Genomic DNA, 18616 nt, shown 5'->3' with positions numbered 1-18616 from the left:
ACAGGGGCACATACCTGTATAGACCATACATGGCAGCATTTGCACCCCAGGGGTTGTGATCTCTCTTTGGATTGGGGGTGGGGTCAAATCCCTGGGAGTCAAAAAAACATTCACAGACCAGCAAGGCAATTTTCTGAGGAAAACTATTAACCAGTTCCTTTTCATTCTTGGAAATCCAGGGAGAGAAATCAGCATGAGACATGCAAAATCACTGTGGGAAAATTTTAGTATTTCGCCCCTAAATATCCCATTCCCAGTTAACAGCACCTGGCTCTATTAAGTTTGGCAATAACCAGGACTTACATACATAGGTACACAATCAGAATGAACTCAAGGTAATGTCTTAAGCACTAATGAAAGGCTACAATATGAATAGTTAGAGGGGTGGAAGGTTAAGCCTGTGAACAGACAATACGTGTAGGGGAGGGGGGGGGGGGGGCTAAAAGTAACGAGTTGAAGGCAAGAGAAAAAATGGAAGCTGGTCCTTGCTTGACTCATTCCCTTTTTCCCAATTAAGGTCTGAGGATCACTTTTCCTGACACAAAGAAAAAAAAACCTTCAAATGAGGAAAATGCCAAGTGTCTTCCTTTTGTTGCTGCAAGCCTGATACAGTTAACACCCATTCATGACAATACCTTCAGGACTGGGAGCTGGTGTTCTTAAAAGTAAGAGTCCATATTTTCTAGGAGTTAGGCTCTTTTGAAACTTCTAGCCAGTAGATAAACAAGTCTTTTTGGATTTAAACGTATATACTAATATTTATTTTATAATTAAGGCATCAAAAATCTATTCACAAGATAATATAATTTTCTGCTACAAGTTTATTGTTGAATTACATGACACAATGGTTTTTTTTGTCAAGTAAAAATACTATGAAAATAATGGCATTTCTTCTGTAGTATTGTCCTGGTCTAGCATTTTCAATAATTTTTATCAAACCATCTATTTTCATGGCCATCCACATTCAACCGAATTATGCTACGTAAGTGGATGTTAAAAATATCATTCAACATCCACAGCCCTCGAGTTTGTAAAAATGTTGTGCCACACAGTCCTGCAGAATTCAGAAGGTGTAAAAAGTGAGTTTGTGCTGATTACCCTTACACTAATGAGATTAAGATTTTTTAAACCTGAAACAGTTGTATGAAAGAAATTTGTTCCTTTTAGGCGCTGAGAAAATAACTAGGTCCACCAGTATGTAAATATGTTCTCAGCTGCTTCCAGCCTGGGCTGTTTTGGTTAACTGAGTGCCAAGAAATTGTAAGTAATATTGCAGTGTAATAAATGTCTTGTCTTGCTGCTGCTAAGAAGTCCTAGCTTCCTTCACAGACTTTGTTTTCGCTCATCATGCAACAATGGTAACTAGCCAAAACAATGTCTGTACACACGGAATGCTTAAGCAACCCCAGCCCCATGACCAGTGACTACGGAAAGGTCTAACTCAGGTCTATTCAGGTCTAGGAGGTGGTAACTATAAATAAGCAAGTGGGCTTGTGATTCAAGCACACTTATTAAGCCTTCTGTGCCAACATTCTTTTGGCTTGTCACACAATCCTCCCCTCTGTGGGAAAGAAAAGGGTGACAAAAACCAAAGAACATCAGTATGTGGGGCTATGAAATATATTATAAATAGAGCTGAATGAAATCACTCCCAACAAGGGAAAAAATAAACAGATCCAAATTAATGCAGTACCTTGAAAACTTAATCAGGTGTGGTCATAAAAGAAAGCCCAAGGTTATATTTTTGAGGTTTTGTTTCACTCTTTGGTTTTGTGTTAATTTAGAGAAACACTCAAATCATGACAGGCGTATCATATTAATTTTCTACAACAGCTTTTTGTACATGTCAAAAATATTTTCAGATTGAAATTACCATAAGCGTTTGAAAAGTGAAAATGAGTCAGAATGCTGAGAAAAAAAAGAAAAAGTTTAAGGCTTTTAGACTGAGCTTTTAGCAGATAATCATTCAGTAACGTTTCCTGTTTATCTTTCCCCTCTGGGTGATAGTACCGGTAAGAGTTCCATTATCATTACATTTTCCTTCGCCCCCAAGGAGAAATTACCTTAAATAAAAGGAAATTTTTGAATAAATAGTTATGTGAGGAAAAATAAATAATTCCTGATTTTTAAAGTAACTTATTTAAGACCAGCTGTCAGATGCTATGAAAGTGAACACGCCAGATATTTGAATTGCAAAATTGGCTAGCATCTAATAACTTATTATTCCTTTCAAGGAAAATGTCATACTAAAATTTTCGAACTTTCCAATTGCATAATCCGTTTGAGAATGTTTGTCCATGGCGGCATGTATCATTTGCAAAGTAAACAACATTCACCTAGAAATGCTCAACAGCTCTCAAACCTAACTAACTTAAGTTTATAAATCCAGTAAGCCTCTTCTTAATCCCAGTTAAAATTTCGCCCCACCATGGAATAAAACTTCCCGTTAAGAGGACGAAAGAATTCTCGTAAACGTTCGAGTACGTCTTCTTGAACAACAGGGTGTTTTCGTCCTTTGCTTTCACCCATGCAGTGCGATTTTTTTACCGAACCGTTCTCTGTAATTTTGCCTACAAAACATGGAAATCCCTTACTCTCGTTGAAGAAAAAATTGTCCTCCGTTATAAAAGGTTTCAATTTTAAAAATCGCTCCACGAGTTGTACCTCTTTCGCCGGCCGCTTGATCAACTCTTCTCCACTCACAAAGTGAATCTGGTGTAAAGGAAAATATTTTAACCAACGCGCTAGGTGCTTAGCATAACGACCGATCTCTAGTTTTGACCAGTCTTCGTCGATTTTGCCATCAGCATCCATTACCATTTTTTCGAAAGGAGGATTATCGGGTTTTCTTTCCAGTGACTGTGTATAATCGGATATCGCTCGACGAGTAGGGTCGCGAACTATTACAAGGAGTTTCACAGTCTTGGACATTCGATGTACTCTCTCTGGAACTTCAGGTGTAATAAAGTAACTTGGTGATTTTTCGATTGTGATTTGATGGGGTAATGAAGCTGGCATTTGCTGCCGGTACCACTCGAGACCTTGTTCATAATTTTCATCACGATCGAAGAAATGAACCTCGCTACTGCAAGCTCTGATACTTGGGTGAATCTTCAGTATTTCCAGAAGTGCTCGCGTTCCCCCTTTCTTCACGCCGATGATTATAGCATTTGGGAGCCGTTTCCTCATCTCTCCATCCTCGATTCCAGTCTTAGCGACGTTCCTATCAGCTTCATCATCTTTAACGTGACTTCTGAAATTCATCAAACGTTTCCGATCACCATGTACTGTTTTTGCAAAGGATTCCGAATTGTTTCCCTTTCTTTCACCATCTGTGATGAAGCCATCCTCGTTAAGAGAGCTTTTTTCATGGCGTTGAAAACTCTTTTCCGGATATTTCCTATCAGTGGTTGTCTCTTTGAGCGATTTCGAAGAAAGTTTTTTCCCTCCAAATGAGGTTAGAGCTGGATTAAGTGTTGTTTTGAAATCCGAGGACACCTTTATTGCCACGTGTTCCTGTTTCGGCTGTTTCACAATTCCTCCTCCAGAAAATATTTTAGTCTTTTTGTTCTTACTATGGAAACTTCGGAGATAAGACTGTTCTAAGGAACTTCTGCTTCTAGATGTACGATCATAAACAATATACGTCAATATCGCTGATGAAACGAACAACAAAACGAGAAGACGCTTGCTCTTCAAGCAAAGGCTGTCTCCCCACGACTTTACACGTTTGCATGGCATGAGCCTTGGTCATGCATAGCCTTCGTAAATTCTTGCTGATCCAAATTCCAGATTTTATAGCATGATTTAAACTTTCAGCATCAAAATATCACCAGCAGTCTCCAACGAAGATTTCAGGGTAGTAAATTCAGCTATTTTTAAAAGTACAGTTTTGCATGAATGTAAATAGATTGACAGAGTGAGCTATTTGATTGGTTTCCGAAACAATAGGTGTCAACATGTCAACAATCATTGGCGCAATGGTTGCACTTTTATCTACGCTTTATCAGCGATTTATGTTATTTAGCTTATCGCTAACTACGTAATAACCCGATCGATAGTATAGTAAATTGTAAAGATATTTTAAGTACAAGTAGGAAGTAGGTATGACGTCCGGAGAGTAGAAAAATCTGGCAAAAATAATGAAACTGGTCACAGCTGAGCTCTGAGAGGACCAATACTACTTGCTAATGCCAAGGGCAAATTTTGATTATTATTATTATTATTATTATTTTTAATTATTATTCTTATTATTAATAATACAGTATTGTCTTTGGAACGAGTTGTTGCTTTGTACAGGTTTTTATTTCGAAGGAGACAGACGGAAAAGTTGTTGCTGAGTATATCTTGATATTCTCTGTCACTGTTCAAGCCGGCAGGATGGTCTCCTGCTTTCGTTGAGTCACATAACGTCTCACTGGCTGACCTTAGTCAGTTGTTTACAGTTTATGTGCCTGGGTAAACCGGTCGTAAAACGGTATGGGCAAATAGTAAACATAACCCAGGACAATTTTCGCTGGGTGAAATGCGTTTACCATGATTTGCACAATCCCATTTAACGAAAAATGGCCACCAAGACTGAAACTGGAATAAAGATGGGTTTGACAAAATGGAACATCAATCTCCGTTAGAAACATTCCCACCGGCCGTGAACAGGAGTATTCTTTCGTTTCGTTGCTCCCGGAAAATTCTCACTGCAACGACCGTCGTGCATAATCCATCGACTTCTAGCCAGAATTTCCCTAAACGGTTTGGAAATGATAAACAACCCTCTCAAGGAAGAACAATGAGAGCCGAGTAGTTTGGAAGGAACGAAGGAAGTGATAAAGTTTCATGTGAGGAAGAACTTGTCAAGCTATCCCATCCTCTCGCCACGAGATAGGAAGAGGATGTTCTTGTTCACCAAAGTATATCCTGCGCCTTAATTAATCCCATCCCTTGTAATATGATCGGACGGGGAGGGGTTTGGCCCAGGCTCGCAACATGCAGTTGAAATTCAGTTACTTTTTTAAGGCAGCGTTCGCAGAGTGCCCGAGTACTGGCTAGGTACTAATGTGGACACATCCTTTTTTCAAGTCTCCACTCTAGAATTCGGGCACGTTGCCGGTGGCCGAGTAAAAGGTCGGAGACTTTGCACTCCAGCACAACAGTGGGCACTGGGTTCCCGTGTGCACACCGTTTTTGTCATTTATGGGGCAGTCCACTGCTCTAGTTGCTACGCTCATGTTTGAAAATGGCTTTTGCAAGGGCGAAATGCAGTAACTATGTAAACAGTCACATATCGGTTACTCAAGGTGTGAACACAACTCCACTTGGTGCCGGTACCCAAGTACTGGTCCTCGGGCACCAAATGTGGATTTTAAGAGGTCAACTGCTCGTTTTAATTTATGCAAGAAGCGCTAAAAGAGGTCCACGAAACGACTTTTTTTCTTGAATGATCAAGAAATAATTTGCTGAAAAAACCCTGGCCGAGGATCCTACAGGTCTCAACGTTGGATCTCAAGGAGGACCGGGAGAGATCTAATCAGCTAAAAGTAATTGGAATAAAGAAACGAGAAGTGCAATAAAGACTACAAAAAACTAAACTGAACTGAACTATTTTTTGTTAGTTCTAAACTATTTCTTCTCGCCAGACCATTCTTGTTCAGGTGTACAGCTGTTACTGGATATACTAGGATGTTTTCTTGGATGCTGTGTAAGTCCCTCGCTTATACTTGGTACTTGGTTCTCTTTGTGGCCACTGAGCATTTATGCCTCGTGCATGGTATACATTCCCCCATTTTGCAGTCAAATTAATAAATGAATGCAACATGAACTTGGTGTTCAGCGTTGAGTAGTCAATCAGGTCAGTCCACCATTTGTTTCCACTAAATGATTGCCGAAAATAAGCAGGGTCTACATGGCCGTTACTTCTGTTTTAGATGGGTCCTTTATTGAATAGCCGCTTTTAGGCCTTCTCTGCCAAACGCATTGCTCCACACATAAATCAAAGGATTGATCACTGCAGTTAAAAATAGCACACTTTCAGCCAATGGATAAATCAAATGCAACATGACGCCATCCTGGACAGCGCCAGCCTGGTGCACTAGAGACGCGCATAGAGTTGGAACGAAGCAGAGGAAAAAAGCTGCAGTTATGATTTCAACTGTTTTAGCGGTCTTAGCTTCCTGTGACTTTATATCACTCGTCCTGTTTCGATCCGATTGGTTATTAACAGACCAGTCTTTGATTTTAGTGGCGTTGTACAATTTAATATAAACGAATACTGTTTCGATTAGAGTAAATGATATTAAGATAGAGGATACAATTGATTCTGTTTTAAGGTTCGTGCCATTTGGAGAAAATCGAAGGCCGAAGCTGAAAACTGTCCACGCGATCCATCCACTTAAAATAACGCATAGCACGCGAAATCGCGTCACAGAAGCGCGATAATGAAACGGTTTGAACACCGCAAAGTATCTCTCCAATGTCTGAGCGCGAGAGTGATTAGCCTGCGAGCAAGCTCTCCTATTTGGGCAAGCGAAGCGAGCCTCGCGAGAACGCGCAAGCGAGGGGCCTTTCCTCTGCCCCTCGCGGCTTCGCCGCTCGCTCGCGCGTTCTCACGAGACTGGTTTCACTGGGTGAGGACAAAACATGGACCAGGGGTCCATGGACCCCCACTTTGGACCGGGTCCATGGACCACTTTCATGGACTTGGTCCATGGACCCCCTGTCATGGACCGGGTCCATGGATAGTTTTTTTTAATAACGAGAAATGAACAAAAACAGAAATAGTGCAAAAATAAGGTTAAACAACAACAACAACAACAAACAATGCTCGATTGATCAGTAATGTTTAATTGTGCTTACATAGTGTAAAAAAAGGTGGGGTTGGTACCTCATGCCAAAATGCTGCTTGTTCCAATGAATTGTTTTCTCTGATGGGTAGATTATGCTTCGGAGGAAAACCTTTTGACTGAGCAAATGTGACTTTTGCCGCTTATTTCATACTGAGAGGTCGTGACACACATATTGATTTTCTACCTCTTTTAAAATTTAAAGCTGTTCATTGCGGCTGATTAAAAGGGTTTTAGGTTGTTTAATTTCTCCAATGTGCACCCTGGATCTGAATAATTCTAAGCCACTTTCTTTTTGTCCATGAATGTCACTTTTTCCTGCGATGTTTTGTCAGGCTGGGCCCAGCTCCTTAGCGCTTTTAGCAGGACGATTATAAATTCTCACGGAAAGTGATTTACAGATCCAGATCTCGAAGAAGAAGAAGTGGCATGGATTGTAGCTTAAACTGAAGCTACATAACCTATGGAGAATTGCGATGTGACATCAGTCATAATTGCTCTAAAAGCAATGAATTCTTAACGTCCAGCTTGTTTTTCTAAGGGTGATGCGAGTCTTTGTACTGGAGCGCGTAATTCCTCTCTTGGTGATAACTTTTGAATTAGCTTCATTTAACAGTCTTGCGACTGCACATGTGCAAGCAGAGTGTATGTCATGTAAGCACAACTAAATATTTGTGATCAATCGTGAGCATTGGTCAACAGCGTCTCGGCAAATCTTTTTTTGGCACTATTTCTGTTTTTGAGTGTCCATGGACCTGGTGCAAAACCTTCTTATAAAATAATAAAAACTGTCCATGGACCTGGTCCATGACGGGGGGTCCATGGACCCGGTCCATGAAAGTGGTCCATGGACCCGGTCCAAAGAGGGGGTCCATGGACCCCTGGTCCATGTTTTGTCCTCACCCGGTTTCACTCGCTCAAAAAGGAGAGCTTGCTCGCAGGCTAGAGAGTGATAAAGGATAACCCCACGCACCAGAACTCGAACACGGTTTTAATAAAATAGGGAATACAAGCGAAAGAGCTTATCTACTTTCCTGTCTGATGAGCAATGAACGCTGGCTGTACAAACATGGCGATTAACAAATCAGTGAATACCAGACATAAAACTGAGGTGTTGAAGACTGTCCATAAACTACGAGTTTTCAAAAAAACAGCGAAGACTAAAAGATTTTCCACTGTAGCCACTGGACAGGAAATTCCGTTGCCGATGCATGTTAACAAAGTGATGACTTGAGCCGTAGTATTCGCCATGTACGGAAGAGTTTGAACCTCAATTGGTAGATGTGGACAGATAAGGACCGTCTCAGACAGTGTCGTTTGGTTTCATGTCGCGTTCGCCATTGCCCAGTGAATCACTTCAGACTAAGTCTAAAGCTAGCAGTTATTTTCTTTCAGTTAAGCGCTGTTCCTTCTCTCATATTTGAATAAAACTGAGTTGCGGAAACTGAAACCCTTCAACCCAAAACGAAAGCTAGAGCAGAACAACAAGGCCTCGGTACTCCGCTATTATGGCTATAATTGCTCGATCTCGGTTCGTAGTAAAATCATCTCAGCGCAGATAAACTGGAGGAACCGCTTCTTTCCTGAGAGAACAATCCATTAGATCATAATTTTTTGATAACATGTGATGTGAACTATCGTCTCGATTAAACTAGCTCTGGCAAGAAGAGAATATATTTGAGCGGCGTCAGTTTGGCTCACACGCTAAATTTAAACGAAGAAAACGCAACACTCCAAATACGGCAAAGATCAAGAGGCGGAAAACTCCTTTTCAACTACTCCACTCCGCTTTGACATGTTTGAGGTCTTCTTTCCTACAGCAGATAAATCCTTAATTCATGAAAATGGGCGTGAAATATAAATCTAAAATCTGATTGCAGCGCACAGTAAAACCTTTAGAGAGAGGTATAGATTGATGTCCAGGTGATAAGTTATCATAAATAATATGATTGGTTGAGTAAAGACATTCTCTGCTTGCAATGGAACAAAACTATGAAAACTAACAAACCACCCGTCGATAAGGTACGTTTTATCGATGTGGCGATTTTAAATACTTTTAGGGGCCATTAGTGTAATTAAAACAACACCAAAAATCACTTATCTCGATGTCGATTTTTCGTCTCGATAAGAAAAACAAAAATTGTTTTTTTAAAATGAATAGTGCGAACGAAACGTGGGAATTTCTTTATTTGCGCTCAATTTTCCATGACGCATTTGCTTGGTTGCTTCGAAAGGTCTTCGTTCTCAGTATTAGAAAAGGAAGACATTATTCCGTGCCCCATTTTAAACAAGGAAAAAATTAAGATTGTTTTTTGTTATTTTTATGTCTTAGTTAAAACACCACAGGGTCCCAACAAATTTGAACAAAATGGACCCCGACATGCAAGTTTTCGACGCCATCTTGACGGGTATTCATGTTTGCGAGAGTAAGGGTGTTTTTTGACTGTTCATAGCCCCCTATTTTCCACATGGTTCGCACGGGCCTTGAAAAAGCATCATGTCCTTGAAAAGTCTTTGAAAACTGAAAAATTGTGGGATATCCTTAAAAAGTCCTTGAATTTTCCACAGAAGTCCTTCAATATTTTTGAAAGCTCCTTGAATAAAAATAACCCTCTCGTTAAAAAAACTGTTTTGCACAAAGGAATGATTGAAAGCACAGCAATACACAAATTGTTTTGGTGATAATGAAAGTGTTTTTTCGTGATTTCGGTGTTCCCGGCATAGTTCATTTTTCCGTTATTTGAAGTACCCTAGGAACCGTGCCTTAGTGAAGGAAGGCATTGCAATAAGCAAACCCCCCTCTACCTACGGTTTTTAAAGGTCTTTACTTCATGTTACGGGGAAAAGAAGTCCTTAAAAACACGATTTTAGTCCTTGAAAAGTCTTTGATTTTTTCCAAAAAAATTCTGTATGAACCATGTTTCCCGTAAGATCGGCGAGATCGAGTGCTTACTGTAACTGGCGACCATCTTGGTTTCAAATGTTTATACTCATAGCCAGGCTGGTCTCGGTACATTTGAAACCAAGATTGCCGGCCGCAACGGTAGGTACTCGATCTTGATAGGGGAGTGTGAACAGTCTAGGGTGTGCAAGAGTAACGATATCTGGCTGCGACCACGTCTAGCTTTGTTGTTACTGTTGTTTGTTTTTGTTTTTTATGTTTTCCATGAGTTGCGGGAATGGGTTGGGGAGGACATCTCGAACGGGAACTATGAATTTCCTTATCTTCAATCTGTTACCCAGATCTCCCACGGCGTTTCAGCTTAAGACATAGTGAGATCTGGGTACAAGATTTTCGTTCGGTGGTGGATAATGTAGTGACTTAGTTACTAATTATTTCGTGTGCTTAGTACGCTAATAGAAAAACTAAGTATGATTCTTTGTAACAGGAGAACTATGTAAATTGCACTGAAAGTCCAAACAGCTTAGCAGTAGATTAAAATCACCTTTCCGCTAAGACACGAAACATTTATCCACGCATTAGGGTATGAATCAAAAGATGGTGTACTTTAAAAAGGAAATTTGCTCTGATGACTGACAAGGGGTTGGCATTGTCAAAGCGTAAAAAATTAGTACAAAGATTCGACAGCAAGCTGTTCGATAGTACTGGTACAACAACCAGGGTGAAAAGATCTTTTTCTAGCTTTTGTAAAATCACTCTCTCATGAGGTACTCTTAGGTCAAAAGGAGGTTGTTGTTTTGCCAAAATTAAAGATGATAAGAAGCGGTAACTTGATCGTAAAATCCAATTAAGGTCTACACGTAAATGTACATATAAGCTAAATCGTAGCCGGCTGTTTGTTTAAAGACCTTGTATGTACACAGACTGCTTAAAGGCTATCTCAGTAGTGACTCCGCCTCTAACAGATTGCAAGTTAGAATTTTTTATTGTCGCAGAGAACAGCAATACATTACGCTTGGAAAAGTGTGTGGAGAGATTACGCTGAAAAGGAAAAATCGGCGCCTTTCAAGTCGCTGGCATTACAAGTGTACTAAGGGGACCGACATTGAATAATTTCAGATGTGAGATTTGTATAATACGCTTCAACCACTTAACAATGGTAATGTACCACTTAAAGTTATTACTTTATTTTCAGTGATACCTCAACGTTTGTTCCCTACCATCCTATAGGCTTTCTCCAAACTAGTCCGGCAGCATTAAAGGTTGTAAAAGCCCTTGTCTCAACCCAGACGATCGCGTCATCGGGCGGTGACGTTTTAAAAAGCCGTTGGCCTTGTCTCCTTCATCCTTCTTTCATTAGTCGAATCGAAGGCAACGTAAAAGAACGCACACTTCTGTTAAAGTAGGGAAGGTTTCCCCGCTGGTGGGGTTTATAGGTGAGATACAGTAAGCTAATAAATGAACTGATAGCGGCTGCAACTGGCGCCCTTTTATGCTGACATCCGAGCTTACTATTAACAAGTAAAGAGGGCGCGCCTTAGTGTTGTCCTCTAATCCACGACATTACATTACAAACTGTTTTGCGGCAGTTTCATTTTGTTATAATATGTTTTTTTTTCAGCAGTGACTGTGTCATTGCACGCTCTTGTTATGGAATATTAAAATCAGTTGTGACAATTCTTAGACTAGCTGTTTTTTAATGCAGATCAGTATTTTAATAATTTTCGCGAATTTTAGGTTGTTTTACTGTATATTTTTGGTCAAATCGCGAAATGAAGGGTTGCAAGAAATGCCCTTTCCAGTTTCCGCGATATCAAAATAAGTTCCCGGGAAAATGAGTAACAAGTTTCAGTTTTTGGTGGCGGTTGCGACGAAAAATCGTACTATGTATTTTGTTATGGATCAACATCAGTTTTTAATGGACGGTAAAATCAATTAAAACAAACAAAATTCATCAAATCTTTTAAAAAAGGCCAACTGATTAAATAGTATCTGTTTTTAAATAATACATTAACGTTTAAAATGAAAATTTCGCCTTCAAGGAAACTTTGAGGCACAGGCGCGTTTGTCGGCTAAAGCCTCATCAAACGATTCGAAATTGAAGTCTTTCCGGAATTTCCTTTTTTTTCCAAATTTCGAGATGTTGGGTGATGATGAAGGAAACTTACTCCTAAATTAAATCTAAATCTAAATCTCCCAAGTCGAGTCAAAAAAACTAAGCCTGAAACTCAGAGAGATTGTGATGGATGCTGAATTTTTGAGCCTGGTGAATACATGAGAAAGATGTTTTTTGAGTCAGTGACACAGGAGGTACGGAAGGAAAAAATCCTACAGAGTACTCCTAAAATAGGAGTCAAACCTATGACCTACTTGTCACCAGTCCAGGTGCTCTACCACTGAGCTACAGGAGACTCGTGGGAACTAAGGCCACTAAACTTTTTTCAACCCAAAACGACCTCTTTTTAGTTGACGTTTATTGAAATATGTTTCTTTAGCGTTAAACAAGCTGTGGTTAGACTCATTATTTTTGCAAAGTGACTAAAGACACTCCTGATAAGATAATTCACTGAGAATAATACTTCTAAAAAGGAATAATACTTCTGAAAGGTACATACCAAGTCATTTTCACTATTAAGTTGTTATTTAGTAACAGCTCCAAAGGCAGCCAGATGAAGACTTGAGTCTTGGAGTAGTAGATGGAGTTCAATTCATACACAAGGTTTGAAAGAAATAGTCGAGTTAAGACATACATAAGGTTTTATCCGAATGAGTTGATAAGGTTAATAAACGCTAGTTTTTTTTTTTTTAACCAGTCCTCTCGGTGGCTTTCCATTTTTTATTTCGTTTTTTTTTAACTCGTCAGCCTATCGCTGAACACATATTGGTAAATAACGCTCTGAAAGAAATAATGAAGATATCGGACACTTTTGGAGAAACATTGAATAACTATAAAGCGCGCGAATAATTAAAGTATCCAGAATTTTACAATTGTTGCGGCTTTCGCTGTTCTCTTATAAATCGCCGGTCAGGTAAGAGTTCGTTTTTGCTGACTCTTCGTTTCTATAAAAACTCTATTTATATATAGCCATCAGACGAAGAAACTTTAACGCAGTTACTAAAGCAATTGAAAACAATAACCAATCGAACCCCTTCACAAATTTAAAGCAACTGTTTCATTACTTTTTCAGTATTCATCAGTGGTGACACAGTGTCAAAGACTGCCGAACACTCTTACTTAATGTTGGCTTAAATTCGAAGCGTTGTTTGACCATTTATCTTAATTGAGGCGTTTAGGATGTTTAAATATCTGAAATTTACATAGGAAAGACACATTAATAACGAACATTAATTAGTGGTGAGACAGAAAACACCTGCCTGCCATTTTGGTGTCCTTGAACTGAATTTATAACCCTCAAAGGTGGAGAAGTATTTTTAAAAAATCAACGTCATTGTATGGTGCTAAAATGTTACGATGACACATTATTTCAGGGATTGAAAATTCGTCAAGTACCGAAGACACATTTTTATTTGCAAGATGAATTTGAGCCTTGAGGAAACCGCAGTCAAAAACTGTCCACTCATATCTCCATCAGTCAGTGTCCCATACTCTCCAACAGAAGAAATGCGACTAGCAACCATGCTATGCTTAGCAATCAACTGTATTATATGGCCAACTGGATTGACAGCCAATGTCTTGGTCTTCATCACTGTTTTAAGGAAGCCGCAGTTGAGAACCGTCTATAACACGTCGGTTCTTTACCTTATGGCTGCAGATCTTTGCGTAATCGTCTTGACGCAAACCGCGAACATCGCTTACCTGGTCAACAAGATTCTCACCGACGACTATTCCTGCTCTTTATTCTTTGTTTATAATTTGTTTACATGGTGGTGTCATGGATTATCTTTTTTCACGTTGTTGATCATCAGCATTGAGCGATATTTCGCCATTTTGCATCCATTTAAGTACGAGGCGTCCGTAACGAAAACCCGAGTATCTTGTGTTGTCCTGATATCTTGGATGCTTTGGTCGATAGTAGTGTTAAACTTACATCTTATTCCATATGTTTCACGCACAACTCGTCTTATCATCACTGTAAGCTTGGTTTTGCCTAGTAGTATTTCAACACTAGTGATTTACTTCAAAATATACCGAGAAATACGGGTAAATATAGTACACATTGACCTTCCAGGAAATACTCCACCTCTTGTTAACTACGATCGCAAGTCATCTAAAACGATAGGATTGATAATCGGAGCGCAAATAGCAAGTTTTATGCCTGGCATTTGTTTAAACATCGTGCACGCATTTTCACTTATACAAGAAGATCTACTCATACATGGTATTTTTCCTTTTGCTGAGACTGCAGCTTTGATGAATGCTCTTTTGGATCCTGTGATATATTTCTGGAGAAGCAGAGATGCTTGTAGAAGTATTAAAGAACTCTGCTGCAACTGCCTAGTCGTCAAACCTAATGTTCGTTCTTTGCAAACGCAAAAAAACTTGACTTTTTCTAATATACAACTCAAGTCATTTCATAAATCCCTCACCGTGAATGAGATCAGCCGTCAGCCGTCCTTAAACAATCAACTGAGTCCTGCAGGGTTGGCAAGTGTTAATTATAACGCTTAGTATGACTAGGATACTGACTTCTCATAATACTGGCTCATAGTCACTTTCAGTTTTTATGGCATACTAAACATGTCAAATAGACTTAAATTTGGAAGAAAGTCACAGGAAACAAACCTCACAACACTTCAATCCGGCTAATGTTAAAAAAAGAACCGTTTTAGTCGTTCCATGATATCAGCGTTTTGAGGAAATGAGGGAGCATGTTAGCTCCTTTTCTGTCAGGTTCACTTACGCAGTTTCCACATCCTTTTCTGTACAAATAACCATATTTCAGTATTACTGTATCTTGATAAATGCACTGAACTGTATAGTGTGAATAAAGAATCGAGTCGAATTGAACATTATTTCTTTACAGAGGAAAATATTCAACATCAACAAACTTAAAAGTTACACAGGGCTTTCTGGGCTTCATTTCATCATTGAAGTTTGTTGTTATTTGCAGCCTTGTTTTGATGAGGCTGCAAAACTCCTCCCACCCATGAATTTGGGACATGTGGTTGCCCTTATCACGGTTCACAGAACTTTATTTGTTAACAAAGGTCTTTTGTTAAGGTTAATTTAGTCTAGATATTAAGTTCTGTTTGCCAAATGAAGAACGGATACTTCCTTTTTATTTTCTTCCCCTACTAAGTTTGATAAGTCAAGAAAGGTGTCTTTATTGCGCAGTTGTGCCTGTGAAGCTGGCTGGTTTAGAACTCGACTTTTTTCGGCGGCGCGAAGCGAGCAGCGGCTCAATTTGACTATTCACTATTTTTTTCGCGTCTTAACAGCCTAAACAAGACCAAAAGGTGTACACGATAAATCCCGCCCGCTACGCATACTATAGCCAAGTTCACAGCAAAAGACTCGCGTTTTTCTTTCTCACTTTATTCGAACTTTTTTGTCTCAAAGTTATTTTTAGTTTTCTTGGCTATTTATTCGTTCAGGGACGTGTGCCACGAAGACCTAGAGCGAAGGCTTCACGTCTTGTATGCACAACACTGGCGTTTCCTTTCGGTTTCACAACAGTACGCTGGGAACAACAGCAATATCTACAGGAGAGAACTTTCATGTAACATTCTCGAAAATTCCTATTAAGCACACTGTATGTTAGAGGATTTAAAGCACTGCTCAAAGCGATTAAAAAATGAAGTGTTACGTAAACCTCTCGAGAAAAGACCCAGCTCCTGCGAATCGTATCCACGAGGTTAATCAACAAAACTGGAATCCAACAGAGATTAAAACTCACGACTACCACAAACAGAGCCCGCGCGATTTTAATTTCTTGCACGTTTACCGAGCGGAATCGCATTCCAGGAAGTTGAAATTTGTAATTATGCCTGCGAACTGTTTTGAAAATAATGGTGTAGCAGTAAAACATTATGCAGCTTGGAAATCCTATGTAAAGTAACAGACCATATCCCAGGAATGCACTATTATTGACTGGAGGAGAGCGGACGAAGCTGTAAGGATGAAAAACCATTTTGCCACCGCTCAGGAAATAAGGAAAAGGCGCAATCATGGAGGACGCCCAAGATACAAGTATCATCATCATGGTTTTCTTTTTGGTGAAGTAGCGGTGATACTTGTCAGGCTTGACGATTCTAAAATATCTGTTCACTGCCATCAAGACCAACGTGTGAATCGAAGCAACAGTCAAGATTGTAGTTGTGTAGCCTTGAAATTGGCAAGTCAAATCGTTAAAGGGCCACTGAGATGTCACCAGTGTAGGAATATCTAAAGGCAATGCAAGTAACACTCCAAACAACAAGTCCGAAACAGCGAGTGATGCTACAAACATATTTGGAATTGTCCGCATCCGACGATACAGAAACATTACCAGGAGGGTCATAAAGTTTCCAGCAAACAAAAGCAGCAAAACAAGCGTGTAAAAACCAGTTTCCAGCATGACTGTTGTTTTGCTTCTTGCCTTAAACTCTTTTAACATGTCCTCTAGTTGCTCCAGCTGTTGCTTATCCGTGGAATGAATCATTTTTATCCACTGTCAATCCAGCCACTGAGCGACTTCTCTATGGTGAATAATGAAGCTATGTGTAATATTCTTTTGACCTACACGACTATTATGTTTCGGCAATTTTAAAACGCTTGCCCGCAAGGTCTGCCCGCTTTGGGACCTTTCAGAACAATAGAATGTTAATCGTAATCTATTCAACAACATTCATCTTCATGCTCAGTTGTATTGAGGTATGGGAAAATGATTGATCAGCCGACCAAACCAAGCTGGGAAAGCTTGGCTTAGCTTTAAGGGTAGTTAATAATAGGACCCACGCGATTTTCTGGGTGGAAGGGTGTGCTGTTCATCCCTTCGTGGCTCCGCTGAAAACTGAGCAAGAATCAATGATTTCCACGCCAAATCAGTATTTTTCATCAGGAGTTACGTAATCGCACGTGAAACCGTTTGACTAGCATAATATTTCTCCCTGGGTATTGTTGCCCCGGCAGGAAGGTATCCTTGTAGCTCGCGCACACAGTGGAACCAATGGGTCATAAAAATTTGGCCGTATTACCTGGGTAAGGTCAAATTTCATGACTTAAGTCAGCCGGAATGACAAGTGCACCATACATCGCATTTGCACTTCTTGATCAACTTTTCTCTTTAATAAACAACCGGAAGGTACATATCGCGTACGGTAAAGGCAAAACTACGTAAAACTTTTCTTTAATACATAAAACACTGCCATTAATCCGCCACAAATGCATTTTCAGTGAACTGTAGTCTAGAAGACAATACAACCACAGGTTCGGTTTGCTAGAGATCAGTGAAATTGACATGTCACAGGCATTTTAATCGAACAAGTGGCCTTATTAACAGGGTAAAATTATAGAAAGATTCTGCTGTTTGGGAGTTAAAAGTGTGGCCGTTGGCCGTATTAACGGTTGAACGCATTAACGAGGGTTTTTTTTAACGGAAAATGTATGACCGTTTTGCCGAGCCAAAAAGAAGTGGCCGTAATAACGAGGTGACCGTATTACCGAGGTAGCCGTGAGGCGGGGTTCCACTGTTTAGAAAAGTACTTACAGTTAAAATATACAGTCAGTATAATAGAACTCGATTTGCTTGATCAGGGGCTGCATGGAATCGTTAGGTAATGATGACGTTTCTATCGTTCACGCCCGCAAGTAAGGGTGCGTTTCTTTAAAAAAATCCAAGATTGGATTCTTAATCCGAGATCATGCGGATTCGTTATTTTTAAAGACACGAAAAATCCGAAAATGGATTTTTTTTTCAATTAGCCGTAACGACCCCAGCATGCAGTTCGCGTGTTTTGGGGGGAGTTTTCAAAATGGCGGAAAGTTTTGGTTTGATGTTTGAACTGTTCGAAGAAGTCCTTGCCGATGACCTTGAACAACAACAGGTTCTTTTAGGAGCCGATGACGAAGCAGTTTTATTCCTTTTGGCGGCCGGACAGCTCGTCCGAAAAGAACACGTTCGCACAAAGAATTTTTACGAAATAACCGTACCTAGTTACATACCGGAGGACTTCCGAAGTCACTTCCGCATGTCACGGCATACAGTTACAGTTCTCGAACATTTGCTTTCGGTCCACGGCGACTTACCTCAATACACCGGCGATAGAGGAAGACCACCGGTCGAGTTAAGAAAGCAAATCCTTATTACGCTGTGGATTCTTGGGAATCCAGAATGTTTACGCTCTGTTGCCGATCGATTTGATGTTTGCAGGGCAACTGCGTACAGAGTCTACAGACGAGTTTGCAAAGCAATAGTGAGGAACTTAATGGATGAGTTTATCAAGTTTCCAACTGGTCTAAAAGCCCAAGCGGTGATGGAGGCCTTTGAAGAGAAAAAGGGTTTTCCGGGTGTTTTGGGGGCTATTGATGGCACCCACATACCAATCAAAGCACCACATAACAATCATGAACAATACATAAATCGCAAAGGTTTCTTTTCCGTCCAACTACAAGTCATTTGTGACCCGGATTTATTCATAACCGATGTTTTCTGTGGTTACCCTGGTTCAGTACACGATGCTCGCGTGTTTCGTAATTCTCCGATCTGCCGAGAAGTTGAAGTGAACCCAGACAATTATTTTCCTGGCAACTCCCACATTTTGGGAGACGCAGCATATCCCTTGAAGAGGTGGCTGTTGACCCCATTTCGAGACAACGGACGTTTGACTGCTCAACAAAGACGTTACAATACTGCCCACAGTTCCACCAGAATGGTGGTTGAGAGGTCCATAGGGCTTTTTAAGAACAGGTTTAGGAAGCTAAAAACAATGATGGATG

At 40.1% G+C, this 18616-nt stretch overlaps 2 protein-coding genes and 1 pseudogene across 2 annotated transcripts; all 3 read right to left on the bottom strand.

Annotated features, from left to right (window-relative positions):
- Positions 1-813: 813 nt before the first annotated feature.
- Positions 814-3908, bottom strand: LOC140940732 (heparan sulfate glucosamine 3-O-sulfotransferase 1-like). The gene has a single exon (XM_073389696.1). The coding sequence runs from the start codon at positions 3739-3741 to the stop codon at positions 2401-2403; it is 1341 nt and encodes a 446-aa protein (XP_073245797.1). The 5' UTR covers positions 3742-3908; the 3' UTR covers positions 814-2400.
- A 2022-nt stretch (positions 3909-5930) lies between these two features.
- On the bottom strand, positions 5931-8153 carry LOC140940868 (beta-2 adrenergic receptor-like; annotated as a pseudogene).
- Positions 8154-15213: 7060 nt separating this feature from the next.
- Positions 15214-16340, bottom strand: LOC140940846 (beta-2 adrenergic receptor-like). The gene has a single exon (XM_073389811.1). It carries the CDS (start codon positions 16338-16340, stop codon positions 15291-15293), a length of 1050 nt encoding a protein of 349 aa, XP_073245912.1. The 3' UTR covers positions 15214-15290.
- Between the last annotated feature and the right edge of the window lie 2276 nt (positions 16341-18616).

Source organism: Porites lutea, chromosome 6, assembly GCF_958299795.1.
Source record: "Porites lutea chromosome 6, jaPorLute2.1, whole genome shotgun sequence".
NCBI lineage: Eukaryota > Metazoa > Cnidaria > Anthozoa > Scleractinia > Poritidae > Porites > Porites lutea.
This window is presented reverse-complemented; position numbering and strand designations above follow the sequence as displayed.